The sequence below is a fragment of the Schistocerca cancellata genome, chromosome 3, assembly GCF_023864275.1.
Source record: "Schistocerca cancellata isolate TAMUIC-IGC-003103 chromosome 3, iqSchCanc2.1, whole genome shotgun sequence".
NCBI lineage: Eukaryota > Metazoa > Arthropoda > Insecta > Orthoptera > Acrididae > Schistocerca > Schistocerca cancellata.
Genome location: NC_064628.1, coordinates 433,146,409 through 433,172,907, shown reverse-complemented (window position 1 = coordinate 433,172,907; position 26,499 = coordinate 433,146,409). Strand labels below are relative to the sequence as shown.

Genomic DNA, 26,499 nt, shown 5'->3' with positions numbered 1-26,499 from the left:
TAATTAAATTATGTAATTCTGCTATTCTACCTTTCCTGTTCTATGGAGCCGAAGTACGCCTATGGTTTTACCGGAAAAAACTATTAAGAGAAATGAAGCAACAGAAATGGCCTACTCGACTTGCCTTGACCCATTTGACTCTCTCTCAGAACTGCGCCTGGGAGAGACCGACGGCCAGTTGCACACAAATTGTTGAAGTTACTGACGCCATCGCTGACGATGCTGTACGCAGTGTGAGATTCTGAAGCCTTGCACGAGTTGTGTCACGACAGATAAACGTTCCTTGGTCCACCATTGAAAAGTGCTCTGAACATTTGTAAATGGTATCCGTACAAATTTCTGAGGCCTGTGGCTGTATATAAATTGTAAGATCACTGTAGGAACAATAAGAGAGAAGATCCATATTGTAGGAATAGTAGAAAAGATCCAACATTATAGAAAGGAACGGCATGTCATTACGAAGTCGGACACCAAAGAAAGATATATGAGTACAGGCCAAGGATGGAAGGAGGTCAGGACGGCGACGAAGAAAATGATGCGATCAGCTTTAAATTGCTTGTTTCCGGAACAGGCAAATATGTCTTACCGAAAAATCTCAGTACGATGATGATGATATTCATCGTCATCATCATCATATCAGTGGATATTAAATCAACATGTGATAACCAGTTAAAAGTTTAAATTGGTCTAACAATTTTATTACTAGGGGTGTCCGTAAAATAAGGTTCTCAATTTTTTTCACACCGTAAAACATGTTTATTTCGTGAATGCATACATTTTTTGAAACTTCAGATTTTAACCTACTTTTTTACATCGTCGCCACTGAGGTCAACACATTTTGAATGCGGTGTACGATCTTTTGAATGCTCAAGTAAAAAAAAAAAAAATCTGATGCCAAGCCGCGGAGTTACCTCAGAACCGCTTCTTCCATCTCTTCTCCGTCGTCGAAATGCGCTATACCCAGGTGTTTCTTCATGTCAGGGAAGAGATGGTAGTCACATGGGGCTAAGTCCGGGCTGTAGGGTGGGTCTTTGACACTACCCCATCCAAATTAAGCGATGAGCTCGTTGGTGGCTTTAGCGGTGTGCGGTCGAGCGTTATCCTGCTGCAGACGCACCCCCTCGGACAGCATACCCGTCCTCTTGTTTTGAATTGTACGTCGCAATTTTTGCAGCGTCTCGCAGTACCTGGCAGCGTTGATTGTTGTACCGGTGGGCAACAACTCGCACAACAATACCCCCTTCCTGTCCCGAAACACTGTTCCCGACACTTTGCGTTTGTTTGAATTTTCGCGCTCTTAGTATTTTATTTACTGCTAATTTAAAGACCTGTTACCTGATGTTTTAAAACAGGTCGTACGTATTACGAATCAGACACAAGATGCCAAAATGCGCTAAAAAAATTGTACATACGAGTCAAGTAATAGTTAAGGATAACGAATACTAGGGTACGTGTAGTGCAAAAAGTTGGGAATCTAGCAAAGAAAGCACCCATTGTTGTACATGGATACGTATAGATGTCGTTTGTCAGCTTTTTTGTAGTTTTTTTTCTTTTGTTATGCAACATTTGACATAGAATAACATTTATTTTATATAATAATTTGTTGCTTCAAGAATTATGTAGAAAGATTATAGGATGGAAGACAGATTTATTACTGCCATCGCGAACTGTGACTGGCAGTGAATATCTCGGAATTGTTTCCTCGACTGTTGACTGCCAGTCACAATAAAATAATTTATTGTTAGTAGCAGAAAAATTGATTGCAAATCCTAAGCATTGGCATTAGATATTCATACATGTACAACATTCGGTGCTTTCTTTGCTAGACTCCCAAGTTTTTGCACTACACTTACCCTAGTATTCGCTATCCTTAACTATTACTTGACTTGTATGTACAATTTTCCAGTGCATTTTGGCATATTGTGTCTGATTCCTAATTCTCCGTGTCTTATTTAGTATTGTATCTAATCTTGCTCCTTCTCCTGTTCCCCTTTCGTGTTAATGTTGTCGCTTTCACTGCGGGTGTCTGTCCACCCTGTGGAGATTGTTGTTACGTTCCATATAGGCATGTCTGATATGTCGTGTCCGCAGGTACTCTTTGTATATTGTTTCAGAAATACCGTCTGTTAATGCATTTACTTGTACCCATTGCTCTGGGCCTCTTGTTGCTATGTAAATATGTATGCCTGTTTCTGTGTAGTCTAAGAGTAATTTATGTCTACTGTTCGCGTACTGCCCGCAAAAGAGAACGGGAAACCTTCTTCCCCACATGTGCATGTCGGCAACTGGCTCAGACTGATGCGGTTTAAGTAGCCACTGCATTAGTGAGCAGCGACTGCTTAGGCTGTCTGCCGTGCGGTGTCCGCAGACGGCTGCCGACAAGGGATCTCAGATGGATTCCATATTCCTAGATTTCCAGAAGGCTTTTTGATACCGTTCTTCACAAGGGACTATTAATCAAATTGCGTGCATATGGAGTATCGTCTTAGTTGTTGGACTGGATTCGAGATTTCCTCTCAGAGAGGTCACAACTCGTAGTGATAGACGGAAAATCATCGAGAAGAAGAGAAGTGATATCTCGCGTTCCGCAAGGTACGTTCATAGTCCCTCTGCTGTTCCTGATTTACATAAATGATCTAGGTGATAATCTGAGCAGCCCCCTTAGATTGTTTGCAGATGACGCTGTATTTTACGGTCTAGATAAATAATCAGACGATCAATTCCAATTACAAAATGATCTAGAGAGAATTTCTGTATGGTGCGGAAAGTGGCAATTGGCACTAAAGAAAGAAAAGTGCGAGGTCATCCACATGGGTACTAAAAGATATCCGATAAATTTTGGGTATACGATAAATCGCACAAATCGAAGGGCTGTCAGTTCGACTAAATACCTAGGAATTACAACTATGAGCAATTTAAATTGGAAAGACCAGATAGATAATATTGTCGGGAAGGCGAAACAAAGACTGAGCTTTGTTGTCAGAACACTTAGAAGATGCGACAAACACAATAAAGAGACAGCCTACATTGCACTTGCCCGTCCTCTGCTGGAATATTGCTGCGCAGTGTGGGATCCTTACCAGGTAGGATTGACGGAGGACATCGAAAAAGTGGAAAGAAAGGCAGCTTGTTTCGTGTTATCGCGCAAATAAATAGCTAGCTGTGTTGCACAAGAGCGATATTTTCTGAATCCGTGTTGGTTATGCATCAATAAGTCATTTTCTTCAAGGTGATTCATAATTTTCGAGTACAGTATATGCCCCAAAATCCTACTGCAAATTGAGGTCTGTGATATGAGTCTCTAATTCAATGTGTTATTCCTACTTCCTTTCTTGAATAATGGTGTGACCTGTGCTACTTTCCAGTCCTTAGGAACAGACCTTTCGTCAAGTGAGCGGTTGTATATGATTGCTAAGAAAGGCTCTATTGTGTCTGCATACTCTGAAAGGAACCTGATTGGTATACCATCTGGAACGGAAGACTTGCCTTTCTTAAGTGATTTGAGTTGTTTTGTATTGTATCTGATCTTGCTCCTTCTCCTGTTCCCCTTGAGTGTCAATGTTGTCGCTTTCACTGTGGGTGTCTGTCCACCCTGTGGAGATTGTTGTAGCGTTGCATATAGGCATGTCTGATATGTCGTGTCCGCAGGTACTCTTTGTATGTTGTTTTAGAAATGCCGTCTGTTAATGCATTTACTTATTCCCATTGCTCGGGGCCGGCGAGGACACCGAACTTAAGCGCTGTCGGGCGTGGTCTGCACTTGGATGGGTGACCATCCAGGCCGCCATGCGCCGTTGCCATTTTCCGGGGTGCACTCAGCCTCGTGATGCCAATTGAGAAGCTACTCGACCGAATAGTAGCGGCTTCGGCCAAGAATACCATCATAACGACCGGGAGAGCGGTGTACTGACCCCACGTCCCTCCTATCCGAATCCTCCAGTGAGGATGACACGGCGGTCGGATGGTGCCGATAGGCCACTCATGGCCTGAAGACGGGGTGCTTTTCATTGCTCGGGGCCTCTTGTTACTACGTATATATATATATATATATATATATATATATATATATATATATATATGTCTCTTTCTGTGTTGTCTAAGTGTAATTTATATATATTTTTCGAGTACTGCCCGCAGAGGATGACAGTATGTTCTGGGGAACCTTATTCCCCGCACGTGCATGTTGGTATCTGGCTCAGACTGATGCGGTCTAAGTAGCCACAGCAGTAGTGAGCAGCAACCGCTCAGGCTGTCCGCCTTGCCGTGTCCGCAGGCGGCGCGCAAGCGCATCCGGCGGCGGGTGACGGCGTCTGCGGGCGGCGGCGCGGCAGCGCGCAACCCGGCGGCGGGCGGCGTGGTGGCGGGCGCGGCCGGCACCTCTGGCGGGCTGGCCGCCGCCGTCGTCACCGTCATCGGCCGGCCGCTACCCACCATCTCAGAGACGACGACCGCCTTCACCACCGTCTCCTCCAACAACAGCAGCCCCGAGAAGGGCTCCGTCGCCAACGGGCTCGAGCCGGACGCGCCCACCGTCACCGACTGCGCCCTGCCGGCCGGTCAGTTGGTCACCTACGGTACTTACTTCCAAATTCTAAGCATCGTCTGTGTGGTATCTCGTCGCACTGTGGATCATCACCAGAAAGTAATGCAGTGCACGAATGGCTACACTTTCACACAGCACGAATGCTTTCGTTTACGCCTATTGAGTACCCGTGGTCTAGGGGAAGCGTCTTTGATTCATAATCAAAACGTCTTCGGTCCCGGGTTCGATCCTCGCCACTGCCTAAATTTTGATAAATAATCAGCATTGGCGGCCGAAGACTTCCGGCATAAGAAGTCAGCCTCATTCTGCCAACGGCCTTGTCAAAGAGGGCGGAGGAGCGGATAGAGGTTCAGGGTTCTCTCTTGTCCTAGGGGAGGGATATTGCCCCTAAAGGCGGAAGAATCGGCAATGATCAACGACATGAGGATGCAGAAGGCAATAGCAACCACTGCATTAAAGACACGTAACGTGTATCCACAGGACATGTGGCCTGGAATTGAAGAAGTGTCATGATGATCTCTCCATTGGCAAAACGATTCCGGAATAGTCCCCCATTCGGATCTCCGGGAGGGACTGCCAAGGAGGAGGTTACCATGAGAAAAAGATTGAATAATCTATGAAAGGATAACGTTCTACGAGTCGGGGGGTGGAATGTCAGAAGCTTGAACGTGGTAGGGAAACTATAATCTGAAAAGGGAAATGCAAAGGCTCACTCTAGATATAGTAGGGGTCACTGAAGTGAAGTGGAAGGAAGACAAGGATTTCTGGTCATGAGAATCGGGTAATATCAACAGCAGCAGAAAATGGTATAAGAGGTGTAGGATTCGTTATGAATAGGAAGGTAGGGCAGAGGGTGTGTTACTGTGAACAGTTCAGTGAGCGGGTTGTTCTAATCAGAATCGACAGCAGACCAACACCGACAACGATAGTTCAGGTATACATGCCGACGTCGCAAGCTGAAGATGAATAGATACAGAAAGTGATACGGGAAGATTTCAATTAGATTACATCATGGTCAGACAGAGATTCCGAAATTAGATACTGGATTGTAAGGCGTACCCAGGAGCAGATATAGACTCAGATCACAATATAGGAGTGATGAAGAGTAGGCTGAAGTTCAAGACATTAGTCAGGAAGAATCAATACGGAAAGAAGTGGGATACGGAAGTACTAAGGAATGACGAGATACGTTTGAAGTTCTCTAACACTATAGATACAGCAATAAGGAATAGCGCAGTAGGCAGTACAGTTGAAGAGGAATGGACATCTCTAAAAAGGGCCATCACAGAAGTTGGGAAGGAAAACATAGGTACAAAGAAGGTAGCTGCTGGGTAACAGAAGAAATACTTCAGTTGATTGATGAAAGGAGGAAGTACAAAAACGTTCCGGGAAAATCAGGAATACAGAAATACAAGTTGCTGAGGAATGAAATAAATAGGAAGTGCAGGGAAGCTAAGACGAAATGGCTGCAGGAAAAATGTGAAGACATCGAAAAAGATATGATTGTCGGAAGGACAGACTCAGCATACAGGAAAGTCAAAACAACCTTTGCTGACATTAAAAGCAACGGTGGTAACATTAAGAGTGCAACGAGAATTCAACTGTTAAATGCAGAGGAGAGAGCAGATAGGTGGAAAGAATACATTGAAAGCCTCTATGAGGGTGAAGCTTTGTCTGATGTGATAGAAGGAGAAACAGGAGTTGATTTAGAAGAGATAGGGGATCCAGTATTAGAATCGGAATTTAAAAGAGCTTTGGAGGACTTATGGTCAAATAAGGCAGAAGGGATAGATAACATTCCATCAGAATTTCTAAAATCATTGGGGGAAGTGGCAACAAAACGACTATTCACGTTGGTGTGTAGAATGTATAAGTCTGGCGATATACCATCTGACTTTCGGAAAAGCATCATCCACACAATTCCGAAGACGGCAAGAGCTGACAAGAGCGAGAATTATCGCACAATCAGCTTAACAGCTCATGCATCGAAGCTGCTTACAAGAATAATATACAGAAGAATTGAAAAGAAAATTGAGAATGCGCTAGGTGACGATCAGTTTGGCTTTAGGAAAAGTAAAGGGACGAGAGAGGCAATTCTGACGCTACGGCTAATAATGGAAGCAAGGCTAAAGAAAAAATCAAGACACTTTCATAGGATTTGTCGACCTGGAAAAAGCGTTCGACAATATAAAATGGTGCAAGCTGTTCGAGATTCTGAAAAAAGTAGGGGTAAGCTATAGGGAGAGACGGGTCACATACAATATGTACAACAACCAAGAGGGAATAATAAGAGTGGACGATCAAGAACGAAGTGCTCGTATTAAGAAGGGTGTAAGACAAGGCTGTAGCCTTTCGCCACTACTCTTCAATCTGTACATCGAGGAAGCAATCATGGAAATAAAAGAAAGGTTCAGGAGTGGAATTAAAATACAAGGTGAAAGGGTATCAATGATACGATTCGCTGATGACGTTGCTATCCTGAATGAAAGTGAAGTAGAATTATATGATCTGCTGAACGGAATGAACAGTCTAATGAGTACACAGTATGGTTTGAGAGTAAATCGGAGAAAGACGAAGGTAATGAGAAGTAGTAGAAATGAGAACAGCGAGAAACTTAACATCAGGGTTGATGGTCACGAAGTCAATGAAGTTAAAGAATTCTGCTACCTAAGCAGTAAGATAACCAATGACGGACGGAGCAAGGAGGACATCAAAAGCAGACTCGCTATGGCAAAAAAGGCATTTCTGGCCAAGAGAAGTCTACTAATATCAAATACCGGCCTTCATATGAGGAAGAAATTTCTGAGGATGTACGTCTGGAGCACAGCATAGTATGGTAGTGAAACATGGACTGTGGGAAAACCGGAACAGAAGAGAATCGAAGCATATGAGATGTGGTGCTATAGACGAATGTTGAAAATTAGGTGGGCTGATAAGGTAAGGAGTGAGGAGGTTCTACGCAGAATCGAAGAGGAAAGGAATATGTGGAAATCACTGATAAGGAGAAGGGACAGGATGATAGGACATCTGCTAAGACATGAGGGAATGACTTCCATGGTACTAGATGGAGCTGTAGAGGGCAAAAACTGTAGAGGAAGACAGAGATTGGAATACGTCAAGCAAATAATTGAGGACGTAGGTTGCAAGTGCTACTCTGAGATGAAGAGGTTAGCACAGGAAAGGAATTCGTGGCGGGCCGCATCAAACCAATGAGTAGACTGATGACAAAAAAAAAAAAAAAAAAGGTTGGCAATTACGGAGGGTAGGATGAAGTTTGAGGAAATCTTCGGAAGCGGTCAACATCCAATTGAATGGGATGGTGAGATGCCGGACAATGACGATGCACGTTCGATGCTCTATGAGGCTTTATATAATGCGGTAGTCGGTACTATAGAATACATATTAAGAAACCAATACTATACAGAGTAAATAAAAAGGGTAATAGCACAAGATGGACAGACATCTATGGATATAAGAAATAAGCACACCAGTCAAGAATTAGTCACCCCTGGAAGCATCACGGTAATACAGTGTAGTATGCCATGCGCTGACAAACTTCGCACTATGTCGATGCGGTACGCCACGAATTTCTCTCTTGTGCCAATCTCTTCAACTCAGAATTCCACTTGCACTTACGTCCTCCATTATTTGTTGGACCTATTCCAATCTAGGCTTCCCTTATTGTTTCATCTAGTACCGTGGAAGCAATGTAAACATTTCAAGATGTCTTGACCACTATTTTATTATACCAGTTCCCCCCCCCCCCCTCACGTGAACCATGGACCTTGCCGTCGGTGGGGAGGCTTGCGTTCCCAGCAACAGAGATGGCCGTACCGATAGAGATGGCCGTACCGTAGGTGCAACCACAATGGAGGGGTATCTGTTGAGAGGCCAGACAAACTTGTGGTTCCTGAAGAGGGGCAGCAACCTTTTCAGTAGTTGCAGGGGCAACAGTCTGGACGACTGACTGATCTGGCCTTGTAACACTAACCAAAACGGCCTTGTTCTGCTGATTCTGCGAACGGCTGAAAGGAAGGGGAAACTACAGCCGTAATTTTCCCGAGGGCATGCAGCTTTACTGTATGGTTAAATGATGATGGTGTCCTCTTGGGTATTCCGGAGGTAAAATAGTCCCCCATTCGGATCTCAGGGCGGGGACTACTCAGGAGGACGTCGTTATCAGGAGAAAGTAAACTGGTGTTCTACGGATCGGAGCGTGGAATGTCACATCCCTTAATACGGCAGGTAGATTAGAAAATTTAAAAAGGGAAATTGATAGGTTAAAGTTACATATAGTAGGAATTAGTGAAGTTCAGTGGCAGGAGGGACAAGACTTTTGGACAGGTGAATACAGGGTTATAAATACAAAATCAAATAGGGGTAATGCAGGAGTAGGTTTAATAATGAAGAAAAAAATAGGACTGCGGGTAAGCTACTACAAACAGCATAGTGAACGCATTATTGTGGCCAAGATAGACACGAAGCCCACGCCTCCTACAGTAGTACAAGTTCATATGCCAACTATCTCTGCAGATTATGAAGAAATTGATAAAATGTATGATGAGATAAAAGAAATTATTCAGGTAGTGAAGGGAGATGAAAATTTAATAGTCATGGGTGACTGGAATTCGAGAGTAGGAAAAGGGAGAGTTGAAGGGAACATAGTAGATGAATATGGATTGGGGCTAAGAAACGCAAGAGGAAGCCACCTGGTAGAATTTTGCACAGAGCATAACTTAATCATAGCTAACACTTGGTTCAAGAATCATAAAAGAAGGTTGTATACATGGAAGAATCCTGGAGATTCTAGAAGGTGTCAGATAGATTATATAATGGTAAGACAGAGATTTAGGAACAAGGTTTTAAATTGTAAGACATTTCCAGGGGCAGATGTGGACCCTGACCACAATCTATTGGTAATGAACTGTAGATTAAAACTGAAGAAACCGCAAAAAAAAGGTAGCAATTTAAGGAGATGGGACCTGGATAAACTGACTAAACCAGAGGTTGTACAGAGTTTCAGGGAGAGCATAAGGGAACAATTGACAGGAATGGGGGAAAGAAGTACAATAGAAGAAGAATGGGTAGCTTTGAGGGATGAAGTAGTGAAGGCAGCAGACGATCAAGTAGGTAAAAAGACGAGGGCTTGTAGAACTCCTTGGGTAACAGAAGAAATATTGAACTTAATTGATGAAAGGAGAAAATATAAATATACAGTAAATGAAGCAGCCAAAAAGGAATACAGACGTCTCAAAAATGAGATCGACAGGAAGTGCAAAATGCCTAAACAGGGATGGCTAGAGGACAAATGTAAGGATGTAGAGGCTTATCTCACTAGGGGTAAGATACATACTGCCTACAGGAAAATTAAAGAGGCCTTTGGAGAAAAGAGAACCACTTGTATGAATATCGAGAAGTCAGATAGAAACCCAGTTCTAAGCAACGAAGGGAAAGCAGAAAGGTGGAAGGAGTATACAGAGGGAGATACAAGGGCGATGTACTTGAGGACAATATTATGGAAATGGAAGAGGATGTAGATGAACATGAATGGAGATACGATACTGTGTGGAGAGTTTGATAGAGTACTGAAAGACCTTAGTCGAAACAAGGCCCCGGGAGTAGACAACATTCCATTAGTACTACTGACGGCTTTGGGAGAGCCAGTCCTGACAAAACTCTACCATCTGGTGAGCAAGTTGTATGAGACAGCTGCAAAATTAAGGAAAGGTAAACCTACGTTTCTAGCATTTGTAGACTTAGAAAAAGCTTTTGACAATGTTGACTGGAATACTCTCTTTCAAATTCTGAAAGTGGCAGGGGTAAAATACAGGGAGCGAAGGCTATTTATAATTTGTACAGAAACCAGATCGCAGTTATAAGAGTCGAGGGACATGAAAGGGAAGCAGTGGTTGGGAAGGGAGTGAGACAGGGTTCTAGCCTCTCCCCGATGTTATTCAATCTATATATTGAGCAAGCAGTAAAGGAAACAAAAGAAAAATTCGGATTAGGTATTAAAATCCATGGAGAAGAAATAAAAACTTTGAGGTTCGCCGATGACATTGTAATTCTGTCAGAGACACCAAAGGACTGGGAAGGCCAGTTGAACGGAATGGACAGTGTCTTGAAAGGAGGATATAACATGAACATCAACAAAAGCACGACGAGGATAATGGAATGTAGTCGAATTAAGTCGGGTGATGCCGAGGAAATTAGATTTGGAAATGAGACACTTAAAGTAGTAAAGGAGTTTTGCTATTTGTGGAGCAAAATAACTGATGATGGTCGAAGTAGAGAAGATATAAAATGTAGACTGGCAATGGCAAGGAAAGCGTTTCTGAAGAAGAGAAATTTGTTAACATCGAGTATAGATTTAAGTGTGAGGAAGTCGTTTCTGAAAATATTTGTATGGAGTGTAGCCATGTATGGAAATGAAGCGTGGACGATAAATAGTTTGGACAAGAAGAGAATTGAAGCTTTCGAAATGTGGTGCTACAGAAGAATTCTGAAGATTAGATGGGTAGATCACATAACTAATGAGGAGGTATTGAATAGAATTGGGGAGAAGAGGAGTTTGTGGCACAACTTGACAAGAAGAAGGGACCGGTTGGTAGGACATGTTGTGAGGCATCAGGGGATCACAAATTTAGCATTGGAGGGCAGCGTGGAGGGTAAAAATCGTAGAGTGAGACCAAGAGATGAATACACTAAGCAGATTCAGAAGGATGTAGTTTTCAGTAAGTACTGGGAGATGAAGAAGCTTGCACAGGATAGAGTAGCATAGAGAGCTGCATCAAACCAGTCTCTGGACCACAACAACAACAACAACAGTATGCATTGCGCGTTTCGTTTTATGTCATTATCAAAGGCAAATACTTAATCTCACTATTACGAGTCAGTAGAAATTTGTCCAAATGGATACTTGGTTTTTTAGTCAATATACATTTCCATTTGCCTGTTGTTAAGGAATATTGACTAGACAATCATGCATCCATTTGGAAAAGTTTCTACTGGGTCATAATAATGAGATTAAGTATTAGCCTTTGATAATGATGAAATTCAAAACACATAATAATAATGGAATAATAAAATTATGGTCAATACATCTCAAAACGTTTAAGTGCATCCAGTGGCGCTTTATCTCACAGTGCCAGTTTGTAAATTGTACAGATCGTGCATCTTAACTTGGCCCCATCCTGCTAGATGAAAGTCGGCTGAGTTTGTGCCGCTCCTTAATGTTTACGCCCATTCCCAACCTTAGCTACTTAACAATACTGTGCTCCATAGGAGTAAACAGGTATTGCGAATCTAGTGTTGATTCGCGTTCCGTGTTGTTCATAGTGACTGATAACATTATTTACAAAACTGAACGAAGAGGATCCATCTTGCCCTTCTAGCACCTCGCCGACGACTTTCGTGTCACATCTGCAATGTATTAACCCATTTTATGTTGGTTTCATTTGTAAGCCGCAACCTGGCTGCCCTGGGAGAAAGAGGTGGGGCGTATCCCATGTCTCCCAAGAGCCAATCCACTACAAGCCGATCAAAAGCTTCTGTTCCCAAAGTCTTCCACTCAGGAGCCGTTCGGCCCCGGTAGCTGAGTGGTCAGCGTGACGGAATGTCAATCCTAAGGTCCCGGGTTCGATTCCCGGCTGGGTCGGAGATTTCCTCCGCTCAGGGACTGGGTGTTGTGTTGTCCTAATCATCATCATTTCATCCCCATCGACGCGCAGGTCGCCGAAGTGGCGTCAATTCGAAAGACCTGCACCAGGCGAACGATCTACCCGACGGGAGACCCTAGCCACACGACATTTCATTTCATTTCATTTCATACTCAGGAGCCCAGTTAAAGTCTGAAATTTGTAAATAAGAGTTATTCTCTGATGTCTTAAAAAAAAGTCCAGTTATCCTCTCCTTTCTTCTTGTTCATGATTTCCATGTGTCACTTTCTTCGCCGATTCTGTGGAGTATCGCCTCTTTCCTTATCAGTCTATCTGATTTTCGACATTTTTCTGTATCAACGTACCTCAAACGCTTCGATTCTTTTGAGTTATGGTTTTTCCACTGTCCACTGTTCACTACCATACAATGCTGTGCTCTTAAAGTTCTTTTGCAGAAACTTCTTCCTCAGATTAAAACCGATATTTGATACCAACAGAGTTCTCTTGGACACGAACGCCTTCTCTTGCTGTACTAATCCGCTTTTTAAGTTCCGCTTTCTTCGTTCGTCATGTGTTGTTTTGCTGTCAAGGTGGCAGAATTCCTAACTTCATCTACTTTGTGATCATCAGTTTTCGTATTAAGTTCATCGCTACTCTCATTTCTCTTACACCTCATAACTTCCCTCTTTCTTCGGTTTATTCTCAGTACTTACTCTCTTTAGGCCCTTCACTCGAGTCAACACGTCCTGTAATTCTTTTTCGCTTGCACTGAGGATTTAAATGTCTCAGCTTATCTTACCATTAATATCTTTTCACCTTAAATCTTTTGACCTTGCATGTTTCTTCAGTTTTGCAACTCCAGTTGAAGCCACTCACTGACGATCAGAACCTGCAGAACTACCAAACTGCAGGGGTGTTGACTGCTGTGGACCACTTGCTGTTCCAAATACTCGCGCAACCTTTATAATTTGTTAACATCTGATGACTTATACTGCCAATCGAGGTGCGATAGGCTAGCTGAGTGTCAGTCCAACCAGGAATGTAGAGTACAGCCTTATGAGCACGGTTGTTTTCAGTTTGCAAGACACGAGTGTTTGCAACATACAACCAAGTTGTAGATGAAACGGCAACACTTAGTTACTGAGAATGTTCAAATAAACATCTTGGTTGATGTGCACGGTAACTTGCAAGCATGTGGCCAAGTCATGGTAGAAAAAACACCCCAAAACACCATAGAATCACCGCTGACCTAAATTGCACTTCCCACAAACCACGTCTTTAACGGCTCATTGTGTCGTCTGTGCACTCAGTGCTATGGATCATTTGAAAAAGGCACATGCCGAGACTTTTCAGACCAAATCACTCGCCTCGAATCAACAATCATCCAGTTTGTGTGTTGTTTGGGTCATTCCACCCTTATCTTCCGGTGTGAGCAGTGGCTTTCGCGAGATACCTGATTCCAAATATGCGTTGCATGCAGTTTCCTTCACAATGTTCGCTGGTTGAGAAGGACCTGCATTCACAGACAGCAGCAATTCCTGTGACTTTTTGAAATAGATTTTCACTCAAATACGCGAAATTCGTCTCCCTTCCCTGTCGGCTTGGACATGTTCTTACTCCACGTTACATGGCTCCTGGTGTTACACAGTTTCTTGACACATCAACAAATACGGAAACTTCATTTGCAGTGTCTTCATGAGCACTTTTAAATTCGATAGCTCATTCCTGTCATTTTGTCACCTTTCCACGTCAACCCTTTTCACCGCACTGATCCCATCGACTAGCACATTTGCCAGCCACTGTGCCCGACCGGTTCTAGACGCTTCAGTCCGGAACCGCGCTGCTGCTACGGTCGCTGGTTCAAATCCTGCCTCGGGCATAAATGTGTGTAATGTCCTTAGGTTGCTTAGGTTTAAGTAGTTCTAAGTCTAGGGAACTGATGACCTCAGATGTTAAGTCCCATAGTGCTTAGAGAATTTTTTTTTCTTTTTTTTTTACTAGCACATTCACACTTCACTGCTGTGGCATACATTGTACGTCAGCAGTGAAGCTGCTCCCTTGATAGTCCCCTACACGGCACGACTAATATTTTGTCCGGTGTGCTGACTGTGAATGATGAATTAATGAAGTACGAAATTTTTTTTATATAAGTCTCCTACGAAAGAAATCGATAGAAGATACAGGGAAGCTAAAGCAATTAGTTGCAGGAAAAATGTGAATTTGAAAATAGACTAGTCATCGGAGTGACATATATAGCGTAGAAACAAGTCAAAAGAACTTTCGAAGAATTTAAAAGCAAAGGTATCAACATTAAGAGCGCGAAAGCATTTCCACTGTGAAGTGTAGAGGAGAGAGAGGAGAACTGGAATGAAAACGTTGAGATGAATAAACTGTCCTTTAACGTCATCAGAGAAGAAATGTCTGTTGTTCTGGATGACAGAGGAGATCCATTATCAGAGTCAAACAAATTCAGATTGGTGCAGAAGTTTGTAACGTTTAAGTTTCACGTGTTGGAGCACCGATGTGAGATTATCGATTTTTTTTTTATGTTTCAAGTGCCACTGTTGTGCTTGGGCTTACTTATTGAATTTTTTGATACTAGAAAGAATTGACGTCTATTGGGGGGGGGGGGGGATAACTATATATTCTCAGGTGAGAAAATTGAATAAGTATGAGGTATTTCTCAGTGATTTTAAGAGTCAGTCAAAGGTTGGCAAGGCGCTCGTAACATACGTGCCATTCATGGGGAAAGTATAATTTAAAGTCACTATTTGGATAGATAAACAGTATACCCACTCACAATTACAAGGACGAAGCGGAAATATAATCTAAGAGCGTGGAGCACCGGACCCATTAATTATACATGTATCTTGATCGTATTCTACACTTAACAACCATCACTCTGCACTATTACCTTAGCGATACTGCAATTCACACGTACTGTGTCTCGATGACGTTGTAGTAAGCACAGTTAGTCTACACCAATATTTGGACACAAAATTCACAAGAAGCACAAAAAGTATCATGTGAAAAAATTTGCAATAGCAACAATGTTTAGTGTATCATTACAGTTGCGTAGGTATGGTACTAGATAGTAGCGCCCATTACAGTTAGATATGTATTGACAACCAAATCGTTTTCTGTATTAATCAACTTTGCGAAGTAACTCATTTTAAGTTTAACTTTGCTGATCAGAAGTAACATAATTATTTTCTGAATGTGGTATGCTGATCTGCCTATGTATGTATATGGAAACAGAAAGACTATCTTTCATGTGATAGTCTCATATGTGATAATATGAGGACGTATTTGAAGTAGACTGTACAAAAGATAGAGGTACCGTCACTGATTGATTTAGAAGTAATAATATTTGGAGTCCATATCCAGTACACAGTAGTCAAAGCACAGTCACGTAAATAGTATGACAATTCAATTGTATACAATAGTCACAGCACAATTCATGGGAGCCATTTGGCAATGCATTTCGGTACAGTAATACTTGAGAGCATATTCTGGTATTCTTAGAAATCTGACATAATGTTCACTCAGTTAAGCAATCACAGCAGTAAGCAGTAATTTAGTTGTTGGGTTGTAAATAATAATTAGCAATCGTATGCTTATTGTTGAACGTAGCTCGTGTATCGTCATTTCAGTGAACTGAAATAAGTATGTGGTTCTTTTATTCCACTCTCTGATCACAGAAAGTTTTGTCCTTATACTGTCCACCTCAGCCAGTGGTGACCATCTTCAGATTTGTTTAAAACATATCCTAATATAATAATAAATTATATTAGGATATTTTAATCAGATGTGAAGATGATCACCATTAACCGGAATCCACAGTCCGAGGGAAAGAAATGGTGATCATAGACTGGAATTAAAAGAAAAAAAAAACAAATAAATTTTAGTCTTCCTGGATAAACTTTTTTATTCACGACCATGACACAGACTGTGAAACAGAAATAAAACAATAACAATAACAATAAAATGAAGTAAGTTTCATTCTGGACTTTTGCTGTAGCACGGTTATCATTGAAATTAAGAGAGTCCACAATTAATTTTGAGATATAAAGTTACTTACTTGCTTCTTTTACAGTGGTCACTGGCGACCGTGTAGTACACACCTAATTATCACGATACTAATAAAATTTAACTCGCTGTTGGACGTACATGGTAAATGATTTGCTTATGTGTATCTACTATGAAGACACATGCAGATTACCTGTGCGCTTGACAATAATCTGATATCAAAGCTGAACACCCTGTCTGGAAGTGATTATTTGTGTATTTGGAAATCTTCCTCTGTAGCAGATCACTTGAGAACTGCTCTACATGCTTTACACTCCATGGTAATATGTTCTGTCGTTCTCCAGTAGAGCTCTTGGAACTCTTGCGCTCTTAGCTACAGCCACCAACACTGTTTAACAATGGCGTTTTGATGCCGTGTGTACCCCTCGATTGCGACAATTTTCTTTACACTTTGTACCGATAATACTTGACACAAGAAAAATGTTACCAAATACCGGAAATCTGTACACATTAATATGCTCTTTACAGTAACTGTGGACGTATCATAGTTTACAATGATATAATAATTCAATCCGGATACTTCCAGACGGATTTGTTTCAAATTTACAAACGAAGTTGAACGGATTGTGGTTAGTTCAATCTTATAAGAGTCAGTATATTGCATCTGAAAAGCAGCAAAAAAGTGTACTGCAGTAAGAGTGTAGACTCTGACTCGTCACAGATAGCAAGAAAATGTTTTCTCGTAACAATATGGGTCGTTTTGACATTCGCAAATCTTGCTATGTGGACATGTGTCCATCATTGCTTGACTCTACCCAAAATTGGTCAGCCTGTCCAGTAACAGTGATGGTTATGAGAAATAAACCGTTATTACCAGTCTCAGGAAAAAAATAAACGGCTTATCTGTAACAAAAAGCATCTCTCTGTACATTGGTCAGTCGCCATCCACAAAAATGATATTATCCTTCTGGTGGGGCCAAAATGCTGCGAGTTCTGCGCATCCAAATTACCCAGAACGCTGGTGCTACATTTTACCTGCAAGACATGTTTCAAATTTCACGTCTCAAACATTTGAGCGCACGTTCATGCACGCATTCGCGGAACACACACACAAGCATACACACACTATGTCTCTGTTGTTTCTGATATTGTAGGAGACATGCTACTTCCAAGCTCCGGTTGTTACACTTCCCCGCAGCTGAAAAATAAGAGTTTTCAGTAAAAACTTGAATGACAACTTCTTAAAAAAATTTGTACTTCCTAAATATCTGCGAACGTGTACGATCTTATTAAGGAGAGCATGAAATAAACAAGCCTTAAAAGTATATAAGCTACCTTACTGTGAAATAAAAATAAAACAATAATCAAAATAGAGTAGTGTCTTCGACACTCCACATCCATGAAACCAAAATTTTTTTTGGATGATCTTCAGTACAGTGTTACTCCACCCCTTGCATTGTAACATGCTTGGCTTCTTCTAGTTATTCTCTCCACACTGCAGTTGAGACTATGCTAAACCCTCTCCCACTGTTCAACAGTGGTCCTTGTGAACTCATTCAGTTTGTGAGTATGGTTCCTTCGACGATGTGCTCCAAGTTTCATCAGTTTCCAAGAACGTTCAGCCGGATTCATATGAGCAAATACGGCAGGATATTTCATCCGGCTGATTCCTGCCTCCTGAAGGAGAGCGTTCAAGAGATGGATACGTTGTGATACTGCAATATTGGCCTAAATTTTGACTCAAAAGCTGGATCCTGCCCGGACACTACATATCTGTCAAAATACCCTCGATAGTGATGACATGTATCTACGTTATTGGCACTTAACATGACTGGGCTTACTCTCTGCGGAACACACGGGACTGCATTCTTTAGATGTTCATTGCTTCATGACCGTCTCCACACTTCTTCTATGACGATCATCCGGTGTCAGGTAAATCTTGTATTCGATGGTGACGAGCAACCACGCCATTGATCCAAAACCCATTTCAGATTAGCTTTCCCACATTCTTTGCGCACTATGCTGCTGTCCCTAACGGACTCCTAAAGAACAAATGTATCGTGCGGTGACGGTCTCGTATTGTCTGGTTCCACACAACCCTCCCGTTTGTTTCCAAACAGGAAATGCTCAGTCGTATTGCGTTCTCCTCGGGTATCTGCGAGCTGTAATTTGTAGGTGTCAATCACCAACTGACATTGTTGACTGCAGCCGACTACGATGGACTTTTTGTATCGCACGACGTTGGCTGAATGTAAAATAACATGACCTTAATGTGCGCCAATACAGTGGACGGCTTCTGATGCTGACAATCCCTCCAGATGCAACCGTAGGTCTAAACTGGAAATCACTCTTCGAGCTAATTTGAGAGACAGAACAGTACACTCAAGTCACATTGTGTAGCTCACGATGGGAGACACTACTGTCTAGTGAGATGCACTGAGAATGCAACTTTACTTTCACTTAAACTATGTAGGTCTGTTCACATAAAGATTCTCTATAGTCGAAAGGGCACTGAGAAAAAGATATCTCTCTCGCAGTTCCCTTTGTCACGAAAACATCGGGTAATAAATTTTAGCCAGTGCTTTACCAGAAGCATCACCACATGTTTTTTTTAATTTTTTGAAGCCGTCGTGTCATTGTTTCCCATTTGCAAAACACCCATAAGAATGTACACTGATCCACCTAAAAAAATCACTTCTGCATTATCTTGGTACATGTAATATCGAGCATTGATTACACTGCTGTGTCTTCGATTTGGGCACTATACTTTTCTAAAAAATTAGTTTCAACGATTTCGAACATATTTATTCTTATCAGTTAAGTTGACTCATCCTGTACTAGTTTACAACATTGTCACCTTTTTCAGCGAATTTTCTTTGATTTAGAGCAATTTTTATTTCTTATTCAGTCTCTTGGTGTGTATGTCTCTCTTTCCCCTTCCAATATCTGACGATTACTTGGCTTGATTACATATTCTGACAACATCTATTTCTTGATTTTCTGTATAAAAATATCACTTAATATAGTTCTAAATGTATATGTACAATTACCTCTTCTCTTTTGATTAAATGAATTCCAGTTGCGAACAAGGACAACCATTAGCTGTAGAATGAAATGACGACAATGAACATTTTTGCTGTATCAGGACTCGAACCCGGATTTCCCGCTTAACACGAGCGGTCTCTCTACCATTTGGCTACCCGTGTACGACGAAATCCAGCCGAATTTAAGATGTACAGTGATGTACTAACCTACAACTTAAGGAGAAAAATAACCTTTATTACCCGTTGTTAAAGCAGTCAGTGGCTCAGACAGAGTTCAATATGCAAGAACAAAATTTTTTGGTCTCCTGGACAACTCATTCGATTCCAGTAATGAATTTTTACTTGGAAACTGGTAGCTATTTTAAAAACAGTGGTAAGTTATTATTGGTATCTGAGTCTCAAGCTTACTGCAATTTATAAGAAGAGAATTTTACACCGGATTGGTTTCACTTTTATTTATGTCTTCTGTGGTTACTCTGCATACTGGATATGTATGTCTGCACATTTTTGGGTGTTTTAGATGAAAAACAGCATTTTGTTTAGAAAGATGATGTGCAATTTACTTACAGTGTTTCTGCATCTTGCGTCTTGCATCTTTGTTAGCCGAGGCTGATGGCAAACGACTCCGTTTCACATATACACTCGAAAGTTTATGCCTTTCCCCACTTTTTCTTCTGCTGCATTTGCGTTATTTACACTTCACTTCGCCTTTGGAAAAATGGAATTGCAGTTACGTGTGTTTTCACACAGTAGAGGGTTACAGTTTTTATGTCTGTTCGTTTATTTACGTGTAGCTGAGTCAGAACACACATAACTTCAGTTCGATATCCAAAAGTGAGGTGAAGTGTAAATAACGCAAATTCAGTGCCAAGAAAAAGTGGAGATAGGCAAAAACTGCTATGTGTATATGTGAAATGAAGTCCTTCGACATCAACGTCGGGTAACAAAGAGGAATAAAGCACTGGTTTCGAGAACAAGTAAACAAGTGGCAGATACACTGTAAGGAGATTGTACACGAACCTTACAAACCAAATGCAGTTTCCAATTGGCAGAATAACCACAGAAGATGGTTTATAAATAAAATCGAAACACGTCTGGTATAAATTCTCTTTCATTAAGTCATACAGTACGAGGAGAGCGCCGGCAAGCTCCTCCAATCCCTAGCCAGTGACGGTGCGCGTATAGGCGCGCTTCCTCCATCCCTTCTCAATGACTGAGAAAAAGGTCTAGAGGTAGAGAGACAGTCGTAGCACTGGGAATAATTGCTCGATGCATGTAATCTTTATCGTTCCATTCAATGATATGTCAATTATATGATCAAGAGTGATTTTTTCCATGTTCTTTAGCTAATAATTTGTTAACTGAATATAACAGTCAAGTCTTAGAATTGTTGGGGAACACCAACAAGCTGCTCGCGTGTAGTAAGACAACAGGTACTTCTGGAAACTATAACATAAAATGCTTAAAGCCTTAAGACTAGCGTTGTGGGGGTAGGTTAAAGGAGCAGAAAGCTTAACAGTGGACGTTAATATGAGCAAGAAGAAATGTTAAAACAATAATCCACTGTTAGTTTTGACGGCACGATAGGTCTGAGACACGAGCATAAACTGGTAACAGAACTTTATTATCATAACGATACGACACTTTAATATTTTATGTGTGATGTTTTCCAGGTGTAGGATATATATTTATTTCGATTTGATTGTGACTCAATTAAATTACAATATCTGAAATATGAACTGATATTTTTTGTTAGTCAAAATACTAATTTCAGCTTCTGAAAAAAATATACGTAAAAACCGCCTCAAGGGTAATTTTTAACTCAGAAATTTGTACATTTCAACTGGACTACGTAGTTTCGATGAAGAATGAAACAAAGTCCAACCATGCAAGCCCGCAACGCAGATCAAAATCGGCTACAGGGACGGCGAGCATGCGGGCACGCTCTCTGTCATTGAGAAGGGGCAGGGGGAGAGGGGGAGCATGCCAATACGCCCTCCATTGCTGGCTAGCGGTTGAGGAGCGTACCGACGCGCCCCTCGCACTGAATGGGACAAATTGCAGAAAGCTTAAGATGAAGAAATCATTAATAATTTTAGCAGCTGCTGCGGAAGATGATCATGCAAATAAACATAAATAATAAGTTTAGCTGCATAAGTAGATCTAAAAATAATAACGTGTACATTACTGGTAACACCATGTATACGTATCCTGGAAACTGGCTCGTTACACATCATTTCGATAAAAGAATCGCTTGAATGATTTTTGGAACATGGAAATAACTAACTAACTAACTGTGTTAATCATTATTGGTACACTATGTTAGTAGTAAATGAGGTATTTTTGATAGTATAAAACTGGATGAGTTGTGTTTTCATGGTGTAAAGCAAGACTGTTTGTCGCACTCACAAGGGGAGGCCACGACGTTGGGCTCACCTATTTACTTCAGTCTTTGTACATCTTTAGTAGGCCATTAAAACAACCTAGTGTGCAAGTAGTAGGGTGCACTAAATTGGCAATTCCGAGAAAATGGTAAGAGAAGTTTTATGCATCTCTTATGCAACGGACGTATCTGTGCATCGGTGCTGGATGTTCAAAGTTCATGGTTGTCCAGTGGTGCCAGCACTGTAGCTCAGCGTGTTCAGTCGGAGGGCTGGTTGCCCTCTGTAAATAAAATCAACTTTCGGCTTAAATAGGTATCATTTAACGTCCGTCAGACCAAACGTAACGAAGAATATCGAACAAATTGTAGAGAAAAAAAGAAAAAGAAAAAGTGGTTAGCGTTTGAGCTTCTTAAGATGAACGTGTATGAGGCGATGGTTCGACTCCAAGCCATATTAAATTTTCAATCTATACTTTGTTCATCACTGGTCATATTATTTAATTTACATGAAAAAAAGACCTTGTGCATTTGCATAAAGTTTTAGTGAATTTCATGTTTTTGATGACTTACTATTTTTAACTAAATTTAATTATTAGAACAAGCAGATTTACAACCATCGACAAGTAAAAGAAGACACGCATAGAGTTTTCCTGAAAATGAAGCAGTGTGGTAAGGTACCCGGACTACTTTGCACAGCCGTCTGGTATGGCCGAGCGGTTCTTGGGGCTTCGGTCTGGAACCGCGCGACCGTTACGGTCGCAGGTTCGAATCCTGCCTCGGGCATGGATGTGTGTGTTGTCTTTAGGTTAGTTACTTTTAAGTAATTCTAAGTTCTAGGGGACTGATGACCTCAGATGTTAAGTCCCATAGTGCTCAGAGCCATTTGAACCATTTTCAACTACTTTGCACATCGGCGCTTCAAGCTGCAGACACTGAGGCAGACCCCATTTGGAAGTTAACCTGCGTAGCGATGAGACCTTGCTAACGTAGCAAGAACGAATAGTATAGGTTGCAAATTCATTTAATGTCATAGAATTTGCACTTGTACTACAAAAATGAAAGTTTGAGCCGGAGTCGAACCGTCACCTCATATAAGTTCGTCTTATGACACTTGAACCTTAACCACTTGACCAGCACGAACTCTAATATCTGGTACCTACGCAGAGGTACATCATGATACTAAAATGTAGACTTTCACGGCCGGAAATGTCATTTCCATTATGATTATCCGGGCTGTTATGCCGTGGTCGGTTGATGAATTTTGTCTCAGTTCCCAACGTTTCGTCCCCGTCTGCGGGAGACATCTTCAAGTGGGTCTGTAGCTCGATGGAAGGTCCAACAAACCCGCTGGCTCGCCACTGAGCCAGCGAGTTTGTTGGACCTTCCATCGAGCTACAGACCCACTTGAAGATGTCTCCCGCAGACGGGGACGAAACGTTGGGAACTGAGACAAAATTCATCAACCGACCACGGCGTAACAGCCCGGATAATCATAATGGACAAGAGGTACATCCGTTACCTATTCAGAAGGCAAAACTTCTCTTGCGGTTTTCTCCGAATACTGGAGTAGTGCATCTTACTGCTTGTACATTATGTTGTTCTAATGCCCCACTAAAGGTGTACAGAGTTGGAAGTAAATCCGTGATCCCAACGTCGTGTCCTCCCATTGTCGGCACGCTGTGATAGCTGCCTGCTTCCCTCTCGATGAGAGCGCTCCCCTGTGTGTTTTCCGCAGCGTACCAGGCTCCGCTGGCGGTGGCGGGCGTCACGTCCATTGTGCGGCGCAAGCCCAAGGACTCGGCTGACTCGAAGCGCGAGCGCAAGGCGGCCAAGACGCTGGCCATCATCACGGGCGCTTTCGTGGCCTGCTGGGCGCCCTTCTTCACGGTGGCGCTGGTGCTGCCGCTGTGCGCCGCCTGCGTCGTCTCACCGCACCTCATGGCCGTCACCCTCTGGCTGGGCTACTTCAACTCGACGCTGAACCCCGTCATCTACACCGTGTTCAGTCCCGAGTTCCGGCACGCCTTCAAGCGGCTGCTGTGCGGCCGTCGGGCCACGGACCTGCGCCGGCGCAACCGACAGTTGGGTGTTCGCTACCTGCAGTGAGCTGGGCTCGCGCTGGCGCGACTGCTCCGCATTGCCCAACAATGAGCACTTGCTGACCGCCTGCCTCTCGAGGCGCACGGTAGCTGCTACGGTGCACCCGATACTTGCACGGTGACGTGGATCCTCTCCACGTTCTCGAAGTACCTGTGCACACCATCGCGTCAAGGATAACCCACCGTCAGGCACGGCGTGTCCTTCGGTATCGGTGACGTAGTTGGCCAGATTTCCGTGTAGGGTGGCACGCCGTCGAGCTTGGAAGTTCCCACAGTCATGTAAGACTTGCCACCACAAACTTGGCACGTGATTGGCGTGGGAGTTCGAACGTTACCCTCGACAGGTGCTATTTGCTACAGACTTGACTCTGGTGCGAAAACATCGTACTTTCTTTGAGACGCCAACGACCGTCGAGAATGGCTCGAAATCCGCGAAGCTCATTCTAAAGGCGGCATGGCGACTAATCCCATAAAATCTCTGGCCAACTGTTTCTGTTATACTGTGGCGCATCTCAGAAACAGAAATCACACATCAGGGAACAATACAAGTATACACGTTACAAATCTAGTACTGCGTAGCCTTGACCAAAAAAAAAATCGCATAAACGGCGATGGAAACTTTACAGTGCGATGTAATTTCCTGTCCTGTGGTGCCTAATTTGTCTGCCTCAGTTACGACAGACAGTTTAGTTTTCATTTCTTCGTCTTGCGCGTACCAAACAGCCTCACGTACGGGTCCACGAGAAAGATTTTCATCGCGAATTACGCTAAATGTAATGTGGGGCTATGTTACTGCTGACTGCAGTATATTTTCGTCAGCTCATACTAAATGACCTGCAAGATCCGAAAGGTAATGGGTGCCCCCACAAGCTCTAGGGAGGTTTTATCGCCGATAAACGCAAAACGAGCTATGTTGCTTGAGCGCAGTTTGGTTACAGTTAATTTAAGGTATACGTAAAGCACCACCTCAGCTGCTGTTAAGCAATATCTTAACTTCACGATCGTCGTCCAGAACCCTGTTCAGGCACTTTGCTACTGTGTACCTAAGCAACCGCCAAGGTCCGATACGTTTGTTACAGGAAGATGTTCAGTGAACAGAGTAACTGGTACTGGAAACTAAGATATTTCTTAACAGTGGCTGATGTGATCATTACGTATAAGTTTAAGAAATAACAACGCAGAACATGCATAAATTTGTTACAGTTATGCCAATGTGTGACTGCAGTGGTCAAACTAGCTCACTAACTTATTTGGTAGAAGTCGTATACCGTTACAATTCGTCTAGGGGTATTACAACCTGAACTGTCTAGTATTATCGGCTATGGCATTTTGGCCTTCCGACGAACCAGAACTTCAGCCTCTGCATTAGCTGGCACTGCCCTGCAATATTGGCGGTTACGAGGTCATCACACCACTCTGGCAACCGTTAGTGTTGCCTTTCAGAACTGAAGCTTCTAGTTCTCTTTCAGTTGGTTTACTGGCTTCGCAAGGCTCAGTGAAGGCTGTTTGCATCAAAGAGACAACCCTTTGCTGTGCCATGCTTCCATCCCAAACTCCAAACATGGAATGAAGACAAACAAACAGAGCGCTCAGAACTGGAGGGTGATAACAGTTGAACTGCAAATCAAGGTAGAGGTCACTGAACAATTCTGTCAAAGTCACCCACAAAATATTTTCAGCTGCCCCTGCCCATTGGTTTTATGCAACCCACAACACCTTCAAATACCACAGGCAAGATTTTTGTCTCTCTCACTTGCTACATGCAAACAGTTAGTCCTACAGCAGTTGTGAACAGGAGGTAGTAAATTTAATGTAGTTAAATTTTGTACTGGGATACGTTTTCGTAAGAGGCAGTAATTTTTGAATTATTCAAGAAAAATGTACAAAATTGATCTTCAGTCACGTTTTTCTTGGATAAATCGAAAATTTTGGCCTCCAACAAAATGTATTGTAGTACAAAATTTAACTGTATTTATGTTTCTACAAAACCGTCCTGTTCAGTTTTTCTGGAGGACTCATAGTCTGCGCATAGCGTACGAAAACATATGAAAATCTCGCACGTGGTTTTTGAAGGCATTGCGGGTTGCACAAAACCCATCGGCAGGTGCTGCTGAATTATCCTGTATACGTGGCGTAGATGGACGTGTGTCTACTTCCAGTTCTAAATTCGTATTTTCGAAAAGTTTTGCAATTTTTAGAAAGAGGAACCATCGAAAAGAGATTCTGTTGTAGATTATTTGTAACACATTTTTTAAAACATTTTTAATACGTCAGTCGTATGCTGCAGCTAACTCAGAGTTATGCTTTGCTTCAGCGCGCCCGCTCTACGTCTGCGACAGATGGGGAGCGAGGCCCGCGCCGACAATCCGCGCCGTGTCGTATGGAGGCCCCCTTCTGCACTGTACACACTGCACCTCTGGGGAAATTAGCTAACAGGCACACCCGGACGTAACACGGTGAATGACGAACGGCTGGTCGCACAGGGCACCACATCTGTTCACGGCTACGCAGCACGCATAAGTCCGGAAGCGGGACGGCGGGTTCCGAAGGCCCGAATGCAGAATTATTATCTGCACTATACAAACTTCGGTACTGCGTGAACTGCAATCTCATTACGTAGTTCGTAGATCATTGTAATCGCTGAAAACTTCCTGATAATGTATATGAATCACTGTCTCCCGTGTTGTTAGCAAGTTAGCGTAAAATAAATGTGACACACAATCATTGTACATCCCCTTCCTCG

General features: G+C 42.5%; 1 protein-coding gene across 1 annotated transcript in view; it reads left to right on the top strand.

Annotated features, from left to right (window-relative positions):
- LOC126176738 (5-hydroxytryptamine receptor-like) overlaps window positions 1-23,822 on the top strand; it is a 720,373-nt gene extending 696,551 nt beyond the window's left edge. The window contains exons 4-5 of the mRNA XM_049923907.1: window positions 4,274-4,556; window positions 23,393-23,822. Coding sequence (XP_049779864.1) covers window positions 4,274-4,556; window positions 23,393-23,763 — 654 coding nt within the window. The 3' untranslated portion in view covers window positions 23,764-23,822. The remainder of the gene's footprint in view (window positions 1-4,273; window positions 4,557-23,392) is intronic.
- Window positions 23,823-26,499: the final 2,677 nt, after the last annotated feature.